We start from the raw sequence: 15,147 nt of genomic DNA, 5'->3' as shown, positions 1-15,147 counted from the left end.
TTCACACACGCAGAGAATTAAGATAATTCTCTGGTATGCAGGTTCACCGATTGAGACACGTGCTATTTAATTTCTTAAAATGCACACAACTGAAAAGTTGGAGGTGCATGCCCCGGACCGGATTCGAACCCACACCCTCCGGAATCGGAGGCAGAGGTCATATCCACTGGGCTATCACGGCTTTTTATTTTATTCGTTTAAACGTAATGATATTTAGTACTGTAGATATGTTACATCGAAACAAAATCAACGCAAAAAGTGATTTAGCTACACTACTGAGCGCAGACATGCACTTACATTATAATGCATTTATGGATAGATTTTTACACTTCCTGGAGAGACAACTAGACATTGTAGACAATATTTAGGTATTATTTGTTTCGTTGTTAACTATGCGACCAACGTTAATTTATACTAGAGACAGCGCATCAAAACTGAGGCTCACAAATGTGCATAATTGTCTTAAAGTCGCTTATTTTTTTTTATTCTTTACAAGTTAACCCTTGACTTGACAATCTCACCTGATGGTGAGTGGCTAAGTTATTAGGAGGAGGATGAAAATGCACACCCCTTTCGGTTTCTGCACGACATCGTACCGGAACGCTAAATCGCTTGGCGGTACGTCTTTTTTCGGTAGGGTAGTAACTAGCCACGGCTGAAATCTCCCACCTGCCAGACCTGGACCAATTAAGAAAACCTCAATCGGGTCAGCCGGGGATCGAACCCAGAACCTCCGTCTTGTATATCCACCGCGCATACCACTGCGCCACGGAGGCCGTCAAAGTTAAATAATTATTATTAAACAATGAACGTTATTTAAACAAATAATAAGTACCTAAATATTGTTTATAATGTTGAGTTATGTGTTCAGGAAGTGTAAAAACTATACACTTAAATATATGATGAGATTAAAACAAAATTATGCATGTGTGGATCACTTTTTGCTGTGATTTTATATAACATATCTATAGCATAAAATATCGTCGTATGCGACTAAATTAAATTAAGACAATTAGCCACTTTTGTGCGCCTCATTTTAGACTTATTAATGACATATCTAATAGTATAAAATCTTGATTAAAACGTATTAAATATGCTTATTCTTTGTACATAAGTCGTAAAGTATAGATTATGTAACACCATTTACGATTCGCACTGCGTCTAATTCGGTAGCCGTCTTGGTGACAGGTTATTCATGTTAATAACCACTTTTATTGCCTTTTCTACTGGTTATACAATAATATCGGAATTGTAGATTTGTTTTATAAGTACGGTTTAAATATCATCGACATATTGCAATATTTTTTTTTTTCTTGCTTCATTGCTCGGGGTTCTAACACTTTTGAGCCTGTTAGGTCTTTATGTAATCACACGTTCTCACATACCTCTGATTTCCACTAATAGCCAATGGCTAGAAATATGAAGAAATAGGAGACCTTCTAATTTCTAGGGGAAGTTGTAGTCGATAGCAACTACAAAGAATTAATGAAGTCGGTTAATAAAATAAATAAAACGCGCGGATTTTGAAATTGCTTAAACTCTGCTCGTTTTTTTTCTTGACTGTCTCTGGTTCCCTCCGATGCCCTAAGCAATTGCTTAAATAACATATAGACTAACCCAGCTGGCCTATTCACTATGCTGGTCTTTATTATCAACCTATTAAAATAAACATCAAATCAATTGAGAAATGTCATCTACCTACTGTATGATATCCACCAGTAGGTATGCACCGGATGACATTTGTTACATAGAATCTCAACTTCGTATAAGTATGTCAACTAGCATACGACAAAGATAGTGAATAAGCCTGCTGGACTGCTTAGCATCCTCAATTGGACGTTAGGAGACGGACGTGATAGACAGACAAAATGCTAGTCCATAAATACTATTATCAACCCATATTTGCACTGCTGAGCTCGAGTCTCCTCTCAGAATGAGAGGGGTTAGGCCAGTAGTCCACCACGCTGGCCCAACGTGGATTGGCAGACTTCACACTCGCTGAGAATTAAGAAAATTCTCTAGTATGCAGGTTTCCTCATGATGTTTTCCCTTCACCGTTTGAGACACGTGAAATTTAATTTCTCATAATGCACATAACCGAAAAGTTGGAGGTGCATGCCCTGGACCGGATTCGAACCTATACCCTTCGGTTATATCCACTGGGCTATCGCGGCTCATAAATATAGTAGCACACTTTGTTATACCTATAAAATATTCGAGACATCGATATAATCTAAATAAAGCTGTCAGTAATAAATACGCGGAGACCATTTTAAGAAGCTATTTTTAGACACGACGTCACAAAAACACTATGAGTTTGTCCCGAAGATGTTACGACCTGTCAGATAAATCTTTTTGAAAGAGGTGCAGGTAGAATATAATCTAATTTATTTAATGTCGGATAAGCTTGATTTATATAAGTCCACAGAGGAATTTAAGTTAGGAGTAACATATATTCGTATCAAGAAAATAAGCTAAACCATCGTATCTTTTAAGTAGCAGCATTTGTATTAGCGAATACCATGATTACTTTTACAGTCAAGCAGCAACGTTGTTTTAGTTTGTGGCGTTTTTCGCCGAAGTTTTCGCCGCCCGGGGCCTAGTGAAAATTCCCCACCCCCTATTTCAATAGGGATGATGACTAGGTTTGAATATATTGATTTTTATGATACATTCGAGTAAATAAGTTCAACGTTAACTAATTTATACATAAAAAAAGAAGATTGACTGGATATTTGCAATAAAGAAATAGATATAATTACAGATTATAAAATTTCAAAATCTATTAAAAATCTTTTATCGTAATTAGATGAAAATTCATACAGTTTTAGCTTCCTTACATTAAATGTGATAGTTTTCAATAAATGAACTATAAACATGAACGCACAAATAACAAAGAATTTAGTGATTTTGTTTTACAAGAAAACTAGTTGTTCAAGAAAATTCCTGCAAAACGATGTACATAATAGAACAGCGGACGATGGAACAAGCTATCCTCGGAGTAGACTGACGACATCAAGCGAGTCGTAGAGATTAGCTGGATGCAGGCGGCTCAGGATCGTGACGTTTGGAAGTCCCTACAAAAGGCCTATATCCTGCAGTGGACGTCCATTGGCTGATATAATGATGATGATGATGGCGGAATCTTTAAAAAAAATAAAGCAAATAGTCAAGTGACGTATCAAAAATACTTGTATACTGAGCCTACTTAAAATAAATGAATTTTTGTTTTTTTTTTGTTTTTTTTTGATGAATAGACGATGATTTTCTCATTAGACGTTCTCATTTCAATCCAAATACTTTAGAATAAGCATTGCTTATTTAGTGTGTATGACTTGCCACTAGTCTACTGTCCCCATTACTCAACAAAGACTATATGTATGTCAGTGTGTACGCACGGCATGTCCTTTATCCTAATTTAGTTATGGCCGCTTGCATATTAGCATTTAACTGTTAGTCAATTTACTTACGTGTATCGAATTACATTTATTTTAGAGGTTGATATCATTAGCATTACATTGCGATTGGGCAATTGTGTGAGATGGTAAGTGAAGAAAATTACAGTGAAGACTATATTTTCCCGACCATATTTAAAGGTGCATGGCCGAATGGGCATTTTTGGATTAACTCGAGCGCAGCAGATAAATACGAGTATGAGGGAGTATACCTTGCACGTTGTTGAGTATCTCCACCAAATAAAAAAAATGACTCAATCAGCACTTCAGATAAGGATAAGTAGCTAAATTGTTAGATTTTCGAAATGCACACCTTTTTGTTTTATAGCTACTACTAGCTAGTCTCAAATGGTGAAGAAAAAACATCGTGTGTAAACAAACATACGTGTGTGAAGTCTGCAAATCCGAATTTGGTCAGCGTGGTGGACTAAGACTTAACTCCTCTCATTCCGAGAGCCAACTCGTGCTCAACAGTGAGCCGAATATGAGTTGTTAATGTTGATGATGCGCTTAATGTAAGCTCTGGGTTGAGAACTGAAAAAACTAAAGTGCATCTCCTAGTCCTACCCAAGACTCGAACCCTAGACTTCGTGATTCGAAGCCACATAGACTAATCACTGGACCAAGGAGGCACTAACCTAAACCTACCAAGGAAGAGGTACCTAAATTACTAAGTACCAAAGATATCCCAGCAACTAATACTATCCGCTACAACAAAAGGGGCAAAGGAAGAGCCCCGTCGTTTACCTTAATCGATTTCCAAAGTGGTCCTGCTAAAATAAACACTAGAATATTTCACTTTCAAATAACTAACTGGGTTTGCTTGTATAGTGTTAATTATGCGAACAGGCGAACCTAAAGTTTGCGTCCCCTGACCGTACGGGTATTTTACCGCTAAATTGGAAAATTGGGTTTGAATCGAGAAATTAAGGATGTAAAAGTCCAATACCCTGCTCAAACTTTGTTAATTTAGAAACTAATTGTGTGTAGAAATAATAAAAGGAGAATAAAATTATAGTTTTTAATGTTAAAGCGTTTTAAAGATATTTTACGAGTTGGTCCATAAGCATGGGTGATAAACATTTTTATTTATGTATGATATTTTTAATACATCATAAAAATATAATTTAGGTATTTTATAGTAATAATTGACTGATGCTACAAACAAAGCAACTCTTCGCAGGACATGCAAAGTAATACGTTCTACACTGCAGCTTTAGTTTTATCAACATCAAGAAGTAGAATTAATTATTTATGTCCATATAATTTTCATGTAATCATATTAAATATTGTAAAGAATGATGATTTTAAAAGAGCAACTGTTGAAGTTATTGCTTCAACAGAACCTGCTAGTCACCACAAAAAGTCATACATTACTAAGTACTACTCAAAAACTCAAAAATACCTAAAAATTAAAAAAAAAAAATCAACCTTAGGTTTTAAACCTCATATGGTTGTTAATTACACCGGTTACCACACCTTTCAGATAAAAAAAATCTTTCGTTAATGTTTACACTTATATTTAAACACCTTTAAAGCAAGAGTGAACAGGGGTCTTTCTATGCGTGCTTAATTGTTATAGCATCAGACTTAATTGTAGTCAAGCCCAAGCCTATATTCCATAAAAAAAAAGAAATATGAATAGTAGTAGGCCTTCCCCAGACCAGAAAAAACCACAGAACATTCATACCATCAATAATGCAGTTAGTGTCAATCGATCTCTACAAGATGACGAAGGAGTATCTGCTCCAATTCCCAAACACACTGCCTGTGCAGTAGCATATACATACAAATGATTATAATACATTACATTAACATAATACTGGAGCAAGTCTTGAATGTAGCTAGTTACACTGAAAGGTCAGGCGTAATGATAAATTCTGCGAATTCCCCGCTCTGTGATCAAGCTCACAAATAGATTATAACTTCTTGATGTTATACGATTCTGATAATATTAATTTGCTAAGTAAATAAGTTTTCCAGACTATACAAGATATCGTTAAGAGATGAAATTACACTTAATACGAACGGTATAGTATATCCATCTGTAGCTACATACTGTAGACAAGCGGACGCCTGCGACTTCGCGTGGAATTCAGCTTTTCTCAAATCCCTCGGGAACCATGGATTTTTTCGGGATGAAAAGTAGCCTATGTGTTAATCCTATATTATAATATTAAAGGGTATTATCTATCCTTGTTGTAAATTTCAGCCAAATCGGTTCAGTAGTTGCGGCGTTAAGTAACAAACATACAAACAAATATCCATTCAAACTTTCGCGTTTATAATATTAGTAGGATACAGGATACTCGTACATAGATAAATACACCTTTGTTTGATTAGTCTAAACATATTTTGTTAAATGACAAAGACAAAACATATTTTTGTCATAGTGATTGTTATCATTAACAACCTATATTCCTCTCACAGCTGAGCTCGAGTCTCCTCTCCATAGTCCAAGAGCCAAAGAATGAGAGGGATAATAGGCCACGCTGGCCCAATGCGAAGTGGTAGACTTCACACACGCAGAGAATCAAGAAAATTCTCTAGTACGCAGGTTTCATCACGATATTTTTCCTTCACCGTTTGAAACACGTGATATTTAATTTCTTAAAATGCACATAAGTAAAAAGTTGGAGGTGCATGCCCCGGACGGATTCGAACCTACGCCCTCCGAATCGAAGTCATATTTATTAACTTATTTAAAAACATTAAAATACAAAGAAAGAAGAAAACATAATTGCTACAATGCACTGCTTTTACGCCCATCACTATTCAACTGGAGGCATAGTTATAAAACCTCTTGTTTCTGATTATGTAAGTGCTTTAATCGGACTTCAGCGGCGTCTCCGGCGATGGGCGAGCACAGAAGCATTGCCTGATGGGGCCTGAAGGCAAAAGCAGAAGAGATGGACGGAAAAACTCTCTAAGGGCGTCTCCTCTCGGAGACTACACTCGGACTTCGGCTTAGAGAGCCGTTCTGGAAGGGTGTTTTGACCTGAGTGTATCAGTCTGGGTGCTTATGAGATCGTGAGTTAAAAGGCTCAAAAGGGCTAGAACCCAGAGCCGTAAAGCTCATTATTAAAAAAAAAAGTGAGTTAAAAAAACCACGTCTGAATGACGTCAGATATCGGAGACCTCGTCTTTGCCGGCGAGGCGAAGACAGCAATACTGATTTGCATCATAAAATAATATGTCTTGATAGTTATATCCTGGAAGAAGTAATATCTTACAGAAATCCAATTAATTAACATGATTTTCTAAAATATCAATTAATACTACATTACAGTTACAGTTAATTAAGTAATTGAATTACCAGAATTATACAGAATAATGGTTTCCTTGAGATTCAGTTTTAAGTTAAGAATGTAGTGCTTTAACTGGGTTTTTAAAATATAATGAATGATTTTAGTGCAATTAGCGTTATATAACAGCAGATTATTACATATTATTATGTTAATGTTAATAATACATCTTTGGACATCAAATACCGAATACAACTTTCACTATACCTGGCCCACAGATGAAAGAATAATAGGCAGATAGAGTTTCAAATACAAAATTCAAAAATTGATACATTCTCGAGTCAGTACGACGACTTTGCAATTGCACGTTGTAGAGTCAACATCTCCTGAGGATGCTCCGGTTTCGGGGTGAAACGTACGTAGAGAGTATTCTGTTGGGTGACGTTGTCGCATGGGTTCGTTGACTTTTCACGGATGATAGCAAAATAAATAAATCATTATATAATTTTAAATATTGTTTACAAAAAATAATTGGTAATTATTGATTATTATATTTATTTACGTAATTATTGTTAGTGTAAAATTTTAAAATAAAAATTATGAAAAAAGTTTGTATATGCAGATGGACACGTGACGTTTGGTTTGGTTGGGTTTTTTTTTTCATAGGTTTCACCTGCTTCACCACTTTTATTCTGTGACCCGGCCAATAAATTGAATAACCAGTGCATAGTAAAACCAACTGTGGTTTATGTTGCACTATGGTTAGGCTTAATTTCCATTTATGCAATTTGTATATTGTCTACAAATCGACATATTTTTAATACCTCTACATGATAGTAATTTAATTCAAATTTGTATTTGTTTCAAAATTTTCCAACTATTATTTAAAAAAAATATTTTGAAAAATAAAAATATTTCACTTCAATAAAGTGATGACTGATGTTTCAAACCGTTTTTTCGAGTCATACCTTAAAATGGATATTAAAGAAGAAGAATGTAACAAATTCTAGATCAAACAATATGCAGGTGAAGACAGTTTACATTAATAATTTAAATAATTATAAATTATTTCTAAACGCATAAAAAATTAAAGTAGCTTACATAAAAAAAAAATAACTCACATTTCAAAACTGTGGAACTGGCAACACGCACTTCAAAAAAAAAACGAAAGAGGATTCGAAACGCGTTTGAAAATCGAAGCGGCTTGTTCGGTATACCAAGTATGACTGGGGAGTCGTCGCAGACGCAGGTGAATGTGAACGTCACTTACCACTCTTGTTTCACTTTGGCTGCACGACTGGATATGTGCACGTATAATTATTAACATTTGCGAATTAATTACTTGCCTCTTCAAATCGGTTGGCTTATAACTCCATTAACCACTTCTGTTTCGTTAATGCAACCCGTCTTCTAGTAAATGCTCTTTGGTATTTACCGAATGCGAATCGGTAACCTGTCTTTTTAAATCGATAGGTGTATCTTCACTTGTTTGTTGTATTGAATCATTGAACTTAGCTTGTAGACAAGGAGCTGGATGCCAATTCTCCTTCCTTTCTAAAAAAATAAGGGGATCTGCTATTTTATATTTTTTATGGTACTCTAGAAGTTTTAGATCTAAGCTTAGGGCTTTTGAAATTTTAATCATGTAAGGTCATTTGCAGGGATATCAGAGAGGTGAGAGGCAGTTATATTTTTCGGATTCTTTGTGAAAAGCACAAACTACCTCGTTGGTTTTCTACATATTTTCTTTGGTTATGAAGGCCTAAGTCAAATATTGGGTTACACTCGAGTTTTCCTTTTTCCCAAGGAGTTCTCAGCAACAACCCGTTCAACTACTATAAATATCGCATTTAGGATCAGTTGGCAGATGCTTTCAGATGAGTAGATTGCAAAATTATATTAGCATACTAGCTAGCCATGGCTTCGCTCGTAATCATTGCAATTTAATTTTATTGTACTAAATCGGTATCCCATTATCTTGATCCTGTGTATTAAAACATTTATTAATAATCAGTTGAGTAGCTTAGAAAGAGTAACAACCAAACTTACATTAGCATTCATAATTTTAATTAGTCACCACGGACTCCTGACCTAAGTGTACCTACTTGAGGTCGATTGTTATGCCTCTCAGGCGACGGTCTCATTTTATATTCAAAGCCTTCGCAAAGCTTCGGTACATCTTCTATAAATAGATCGTCCCACTTTATTTTTTCCATTGTCAGCCGACTAACTGGAAAATGTACAGCGAAAAGTGACAATACCGGCCTTTCCGGTCAATCATTTTCCAATGTAACTTAAAACGGTGAAGCTTTTGTTTTATGAAAGTAGATTGAGGCTCGATTGTGCATCGACAGGGACCTTTTTTTGTTCATTCATTAAGCGCTTTTTCGCGGATAATACATATGGAAATTGGAATCCCCTTTATTTTCCCGCAACCTACAATATGGGTATCTAAAAGTCAAGAGTGAATACGGGGATAAAATATAGTCTATGGTTACTCGTTGATGATGTAGCTGGTGAACCGGTGAAAGAATATTTGAAATCAATGTACATAGATTAACATTTTTGCATTTATAATATTCGTTAGGGTGTTTATATCTATACTAATATTATAAATCTGAAGAGTTTGTTTGTTTGTTTGTTTGAACGCGCTAATCTCAGGAACTACTGGTCTGATTTGAAAAATTCTTTCAGTGTTAGATAGCCTATTTACCGAGGAAGGCTATAGACTATATATTATCCCCGTATTCCTGCGGGAACGGAAAACGCGCGGCTTCAGCTAGTTACGGGTACAAGTTATTGCTACAAGTATGCCATGAGAACAATGTTTATGGGATAAATATACTTAAACAATACACATCACTATCTAGCCCCAAAGTAAGCATACAGAGTAGCTTGTGTTATGGGTGCTAAGATAGTTGATATTATAATATTAATATACAATTATATACTACATATAAATACTTATATAATGTATAAATACACACAGACACTGGAAAACACCCATGCTCATCACACAAATATTTTTGCCAGTTGTGGGAATCGAACCCACGGCCGTGGATACAGAAAGCAGGGTCACTACCCACTGCGCCACGCGGCCGTCCGGCCGGGATATTCAGCAATGATATTTTATACTAGAGATACGGCACTAGCGCATCAAAACTAAGGTGGATAAATGTGCATAATTGTCTTAATTTCATTTAGTCGCTTATTAAACAACGAAAGATATTTAAACACATACTGCCTACAGTGAGAGTTGTGTGTTTAGGAAGTGTAAAAACTAAGTACATAAATATGTACGTAAACACAAAATTGTGCATGTGTGTGCAGTAAAATATAGCCTGTTACTCGCTGATAATGAAGCTTTCCAGTATTGAATTAATTTAAAAAATCAGTCCATTAGTTTCGGAGCCTATACGTAACAAACGAAGAAATCTTACGAGTATCTATTTAAAATTTAGTTCAGATTTATATATTCTGAATAAGTTCTGCAAAATTTATGCAAAATGTAGGCAATAACAAAAAATAGACTTAATAAATCTATTCAATCAAGTCATTGATTGAATAAATTATTTCCGTGTTTTCGATAAATATAAAAAAACTAGTATTTTAGCTGATATAATATGAATGCATTATATTCATTAAGACGCAATAGAATAAATTCTGTCCATTCGAAGCGGAAAATTAGATTACAATTTTGTTTTTTGTTTGTAATTTTTATTCCAAGTAACAAGCAACGACGTGACGAAAAATTCATGTTTTTATAAATCTGTAGATTATTACAGACAAGCAGACAAGTAAAAAAATTACATAAAATTTTAATTGATTGGCAAATTTTATTAAAAGTTCGCTTTTTACTGCTATTAAAAATTAATTTAATACAAGAAGAAACTATATTATTATTAGTTAAGAGGTTTATTACTATTACTTGTAGATGAGACAAGACAAGACAGTGAGAATTTATTTACTTGCTTGCTGAAATTATTGTCTTCATCAGCATTATCATCATTAGCCAATTTGTAATTGCCTTTTTAATTTAAAACCACTGTTCTTAAGCGAGTTGGCAGACTTTGTAAAAATAATAATTTATTCTGTCTGTACCGATAACTATGTATTGATGTTATTTAATAAAATCAAAGACTCGTATATTACGAGTATATCCACCAACTTCGTACTTTCGAGTTGCTAAGAAAATAATGTCTATAGGTATTATTTTCACTAATACAGCAGTACTATATAATATTTTTCCAATAAAGATTGTCACTAAAAGTCTTCTTTCTGTATTAGTAAGGTTAGTTTTATACCTATAAAATAACATATAGAAAATCCAAAATTATAATTAAGATAAAGTTGTTTTAAAAGGGTTGGTATCTAAAGCAGTAAAAGCATGAAAAAAAAATCACCGACACGTCAAACTACACATTCGTTTTATGAAATTCATCTCACACACAGCAACGACATTCGCTTTCGCTTATCTTTATTTCTGTGAGGATAAAAATGGCGGAGGATTTTTGCACTTTTTATTTTTTTATTCGCGTCCGTAAAGCCAAGGTCTGTCCTCAAGGTGACGATGCGTACCGGAATGTTGATACGGCCTGTTTTAATAACGTCTACTTAATTTTATTTACATTCACAAAACGGTAGATTTTAAAGAGCTTTTACAGAAGATTATTTGGGTAATCACTTATTTATACAAATGGATTTGTTGGAAAATCAAAAATTCATTTATTTCAAGTAGGCTCAGTAGTACAAGCACTTTTGATACGTCAGTTGACTTTTTGTTAAGATTCTACCACCGGTTCAGAAGGCAGATTCTGCTGAGAAGAAACCGGCCAGAAACAAACAGTTGCTCTTTAAAAAAAAAATCATACAATAATATTATAATTACAAGTGTGAAGGTGGAAGCTGATCCAACGGCCTCCAAGCAACTTTATCATTAAGGAACTCATCGATGGTGTAGTAACCTCGACTAAGCAAATGTTTTTTAACACATTGCTTAAAGCTATGCATTGGCAGGTCCATCACAGTCTTGGGGATCTTGTTATAGAAAAGTACACCCAGACCTACAAAAGATCTTTAATAAGTAGGTACTGAGTCGAGAATGTATTAGTTTTTGAACATGTATTCGGAATAGCTGCATCACTGTCGTGGTCTGTCTGTCTATTATTCTTTAATCGGTGTTTAAAGCTAAAAATATAAAAGCTAAGCTTTATTAAACGTAAATATAAAATCATCACGGTAACACGGGCGGCGAGAATGTTAATCACTTACTTTTACTTTTGTTTGCATTCTACATCCAATAAGATGGGCGGAATAAAAACTGGCGCGCATTTTTTTTTATTTCATGTACCTATAGTGACGTTTGTAATAGACAATAGTAGCCCAGTGCATGTCGGGCTACACGCAGTGTAGGGTACTGAGTTGTTCGCAACCAATGCCGACTTGGAATGGTACTTTTTGATTGGTCGACACCACTAGCATGAGTGGTCTTTGTTATAATGTGGTCGACATAACTCTTTAATTTTATTTCCTACTTAGTTAAGATAAATTTTCTTTTAATTGCATTATATACGACTTTTGTGATTTTCTCACTTATTATGAGGACGTTAAAAAAATATTAAAAGATGACAGAGAAGCTCGATGAAGAAGATGATATGATAATTTATTAAATGGTGAGTCAGGTCCATTTTTTTGGCACAACATATCTTCTATATATATATATATATATATATATTAGTTTTAAGTAATTATGTATTTATGTGTTGTGCTAACAAATAAATGATTTCTATTCTATTCTAAATAAATTTCCCTTATCTGTTCGTATCTTCTCTAATATGATATTTAAAAAAAGCGTTTGCTCGCAAAAGTACGCGAAGTACATCAGCTAAATGCCGTTGAAATTTCCATTTAAATCGGTTCAGCCGTTTCAGAGATTGGCCGAAGTAAACAGACAGATAAAAGTTATAAAAATAGTTTTATTTTCCAATATGTACCGTACCCCATGAACCGTCTAAAAAAATCAGTATGAATATTTTTTGCAGATATCGCAATGCGCGTTAATCTTAACAATTTCAACCTTGGTGAGGAAAAGGTGAGGGCGAGAAGACGTCCCCTGTTTATGAAAAAACTTGGTCAAGTGTAAGTCGGCTCATTTGGAGAATGTCTGTCTCCATTCTCCTACTATTCAGTTTGCATACAATGACAAGTAAGACCTAGAATGTGATCTCATTTGATGATAAGTGACGATGCTCATAATTTGTAACAAGTTATACCGTGCTAGCAGACCCTCTGCTGTTTCATCCGCGTAGTTCTCATTCCTGTGGGAATTCGGTGATAAAATATAGCATATGCTACTCGCTGATAATGTAGCTTTCCATTAGTGAAAGAATTTTCAATAGATTTTAGATATACCATTGATTGATTGAACTGTACAGTTGATCCAGTAGCGAGTCTGTGTTGCTTCAGATTGTGAAGTTCCGGGTTCGATTCCTGGGTTAGGCTCTAAAATATTGGAAATACTTCGCTTTTCGCATGGTTAAATAGTGTATAGAAACGACGCCGAAAGGATATTTTTTTGCAAGAAAAATGAAGTGCTTTTCAATTACTTATTAATCTATTATAACCCTGAAAATATGGATATAAATAACGAAATTTTAATCCTATACGGTGCAACAATTTTAAAGAAAACCACGTGGTTGCAAACATACTCTTACATATTTAATATAAAGTAGAACCTCCTTTTTTAAAATCGGTTAACATAGTTTAGAAAGGAAGAAATTTATTTTCCGACTTTTCCGAGTATTAAGAAATTGCTCTGCGATTAGTTTTGGTCGTTAGCGGAAACGGTGAAAATACCACCAACTTTTGCTTTTATAAAACTTACATCAAGAATTGCGGAACTTTTCACCGATAAATTTTAAGGAAACCGTCCAGTATTTTCCGAGCTTTTGCGTTTTCTCTGAACACGAAAGACCTGCTCGCTAACTTGTAAGATCTAGATAATTCTAGACATCTAGACAGCTGATATTAAGACGTACATCCGACTTTTAAGTATACCTGTTCTAATTTCAATAAATTGAATAAAAAATCGTAAAAGTTTTAGGTATTCCGGGAAATCATTTATACACTACATGCGTAGTTATACAAGACATTGCTGCTGTTCCTGTGGGAATACGGGAATAAAATATGGCCTACTAGCCCATGCCACTCGCTAATAGTAGAATTTTCAATCAGTGAAAGAGTTTTTAAAATCGGTTTAGTGGTTGAAGCCGTGAAAGCGTAACAAACTGACATAATATTAGGACCCTTACTTAATGAAATTGGCGTTTTGGCTGGCCACTTTGATCTCAAATATCTCCTCTTTGGTTAAGAATTCGAATTTCAAATGTGTATAGCTATTTACTCATGCTTTTGTGTTTTGAAAACCCTAATTCGTTTGTTTTTTTCTCTTTTGGTTTTTTTTCTTTGCGTCGGTTTACAAAATGGGTAATTAAAATATCGCATTATTTACGAGTACGAGTACCATAGTGGCAAGTGCTGCAGAAGCGGCTCGAGGGTTTAACAGACACACATTTCCCCTACAGAGTATGACGTATTATTATGTACTGCGGAATGTTACTCTGTTATAGATGATGGTTTTCCACTTACCATCAAGTGGGCTATCTGTTTGTCTAATCAACTACTTATAAAATAGAAAAATACATTTAGAATAGTTTTTTTTTATTACAATCTCACTAGGTGGTAAGTTATGATGCAGTCTAAGATGGAAGCGGGCTAATTTGTTAGGAGGAGGATGAAAATCCACACACCTTTCGGTTTCTACACGACATCGTCCCGGAACGCTTAATCGCTTGGCGGTACGTCTTTGCCGGTAGGGTGGTAACTAGCCACGGCCGAAGCCTCCCACCAGCCAGACCTGGACCAATTAAGAAAATCTCGATCAGCCCAGGACCTCCGTTTTGTCAATTCACCGCTTCTATACCTATTACTATGTATAGAAGCGTTTGTAGTCAAGAATGTGATGCCAGCATTAAATTAGAGACAGCCTGCGTTTCCCAACACTATAACTTGGAACAAAAGAATAACACACCGGATGTTCTTTGTGTTCAGTCAATATTTATGAGGTTCCGGTGAAGACGCGCTAGTACTCGTATTTTATTTATTCTGTGCAAAAAGCAAGACACTAAACTGGATGGGGACACGGCTTGATACACTCTGTCAAACTACTAGACCAATTTAGTCAAAATAATAAACAAAGATAATTAAAATAATCAGCCGCCTTTTTTTATCAAAGCTTCATCATTTCGTTTATGTTTAGTTTAATGGTAATTTTATATTCACTGTTTTTATATGATAAGAGATTATGTTGCCAAAAATTATTATATTAAGATTACCGGCAAAGACGTACCGCCAAGCGATTTAGCGTTCCGGTACGATGCCGTGTAGAA

General features: G+C 34.9%; 1 protein-coding gene across 2 annotated transcripts in view; it reads right to left on the bottom strand.

The window, feature by feature from the left end:
- LOC128199920 (protein obstructor-E-like) overlaps positions 1-8,042 on the bottom strand; it is a 56,595-nt gene extending 48,553 nt beyond the window's left edge. The window contains exon 1 of one of the 2 annotated variants that reach the window (XM_052891514.1): positions 7,971-8,042. In XM_052891514.1, coding sequence (XP_052747474.1) covers positions 7,971-8,027 — 57 coding nt within the window. In that variant the 5' untranslated portion in view covers positions 8,028-8,042. The other variant, XM_052891515.1, reaches the window with a different exon arrangement.
- Between the last annotated feature and the right edge of the window lie 7,105 nt (positions 8,043-15,147).

Source organism: Bicyclus anynana, chromosome 4, assembly GCF_947172395.1.
Source record: "Bicyclus anynana chromosome 4, ilBicAnyn1.1, whole genome shotgun sequence".
NCBI lineage: Eukaryota > Metazoa > Arthropoda > Insecta > Lepidoptera > Nymphalidae > Bicyclus > Bicyclus anynana.
Note: the sequence above shows the minus strand (reverse complement) of the source record. Positions and strands in the feature narration are given on the sequence as shown.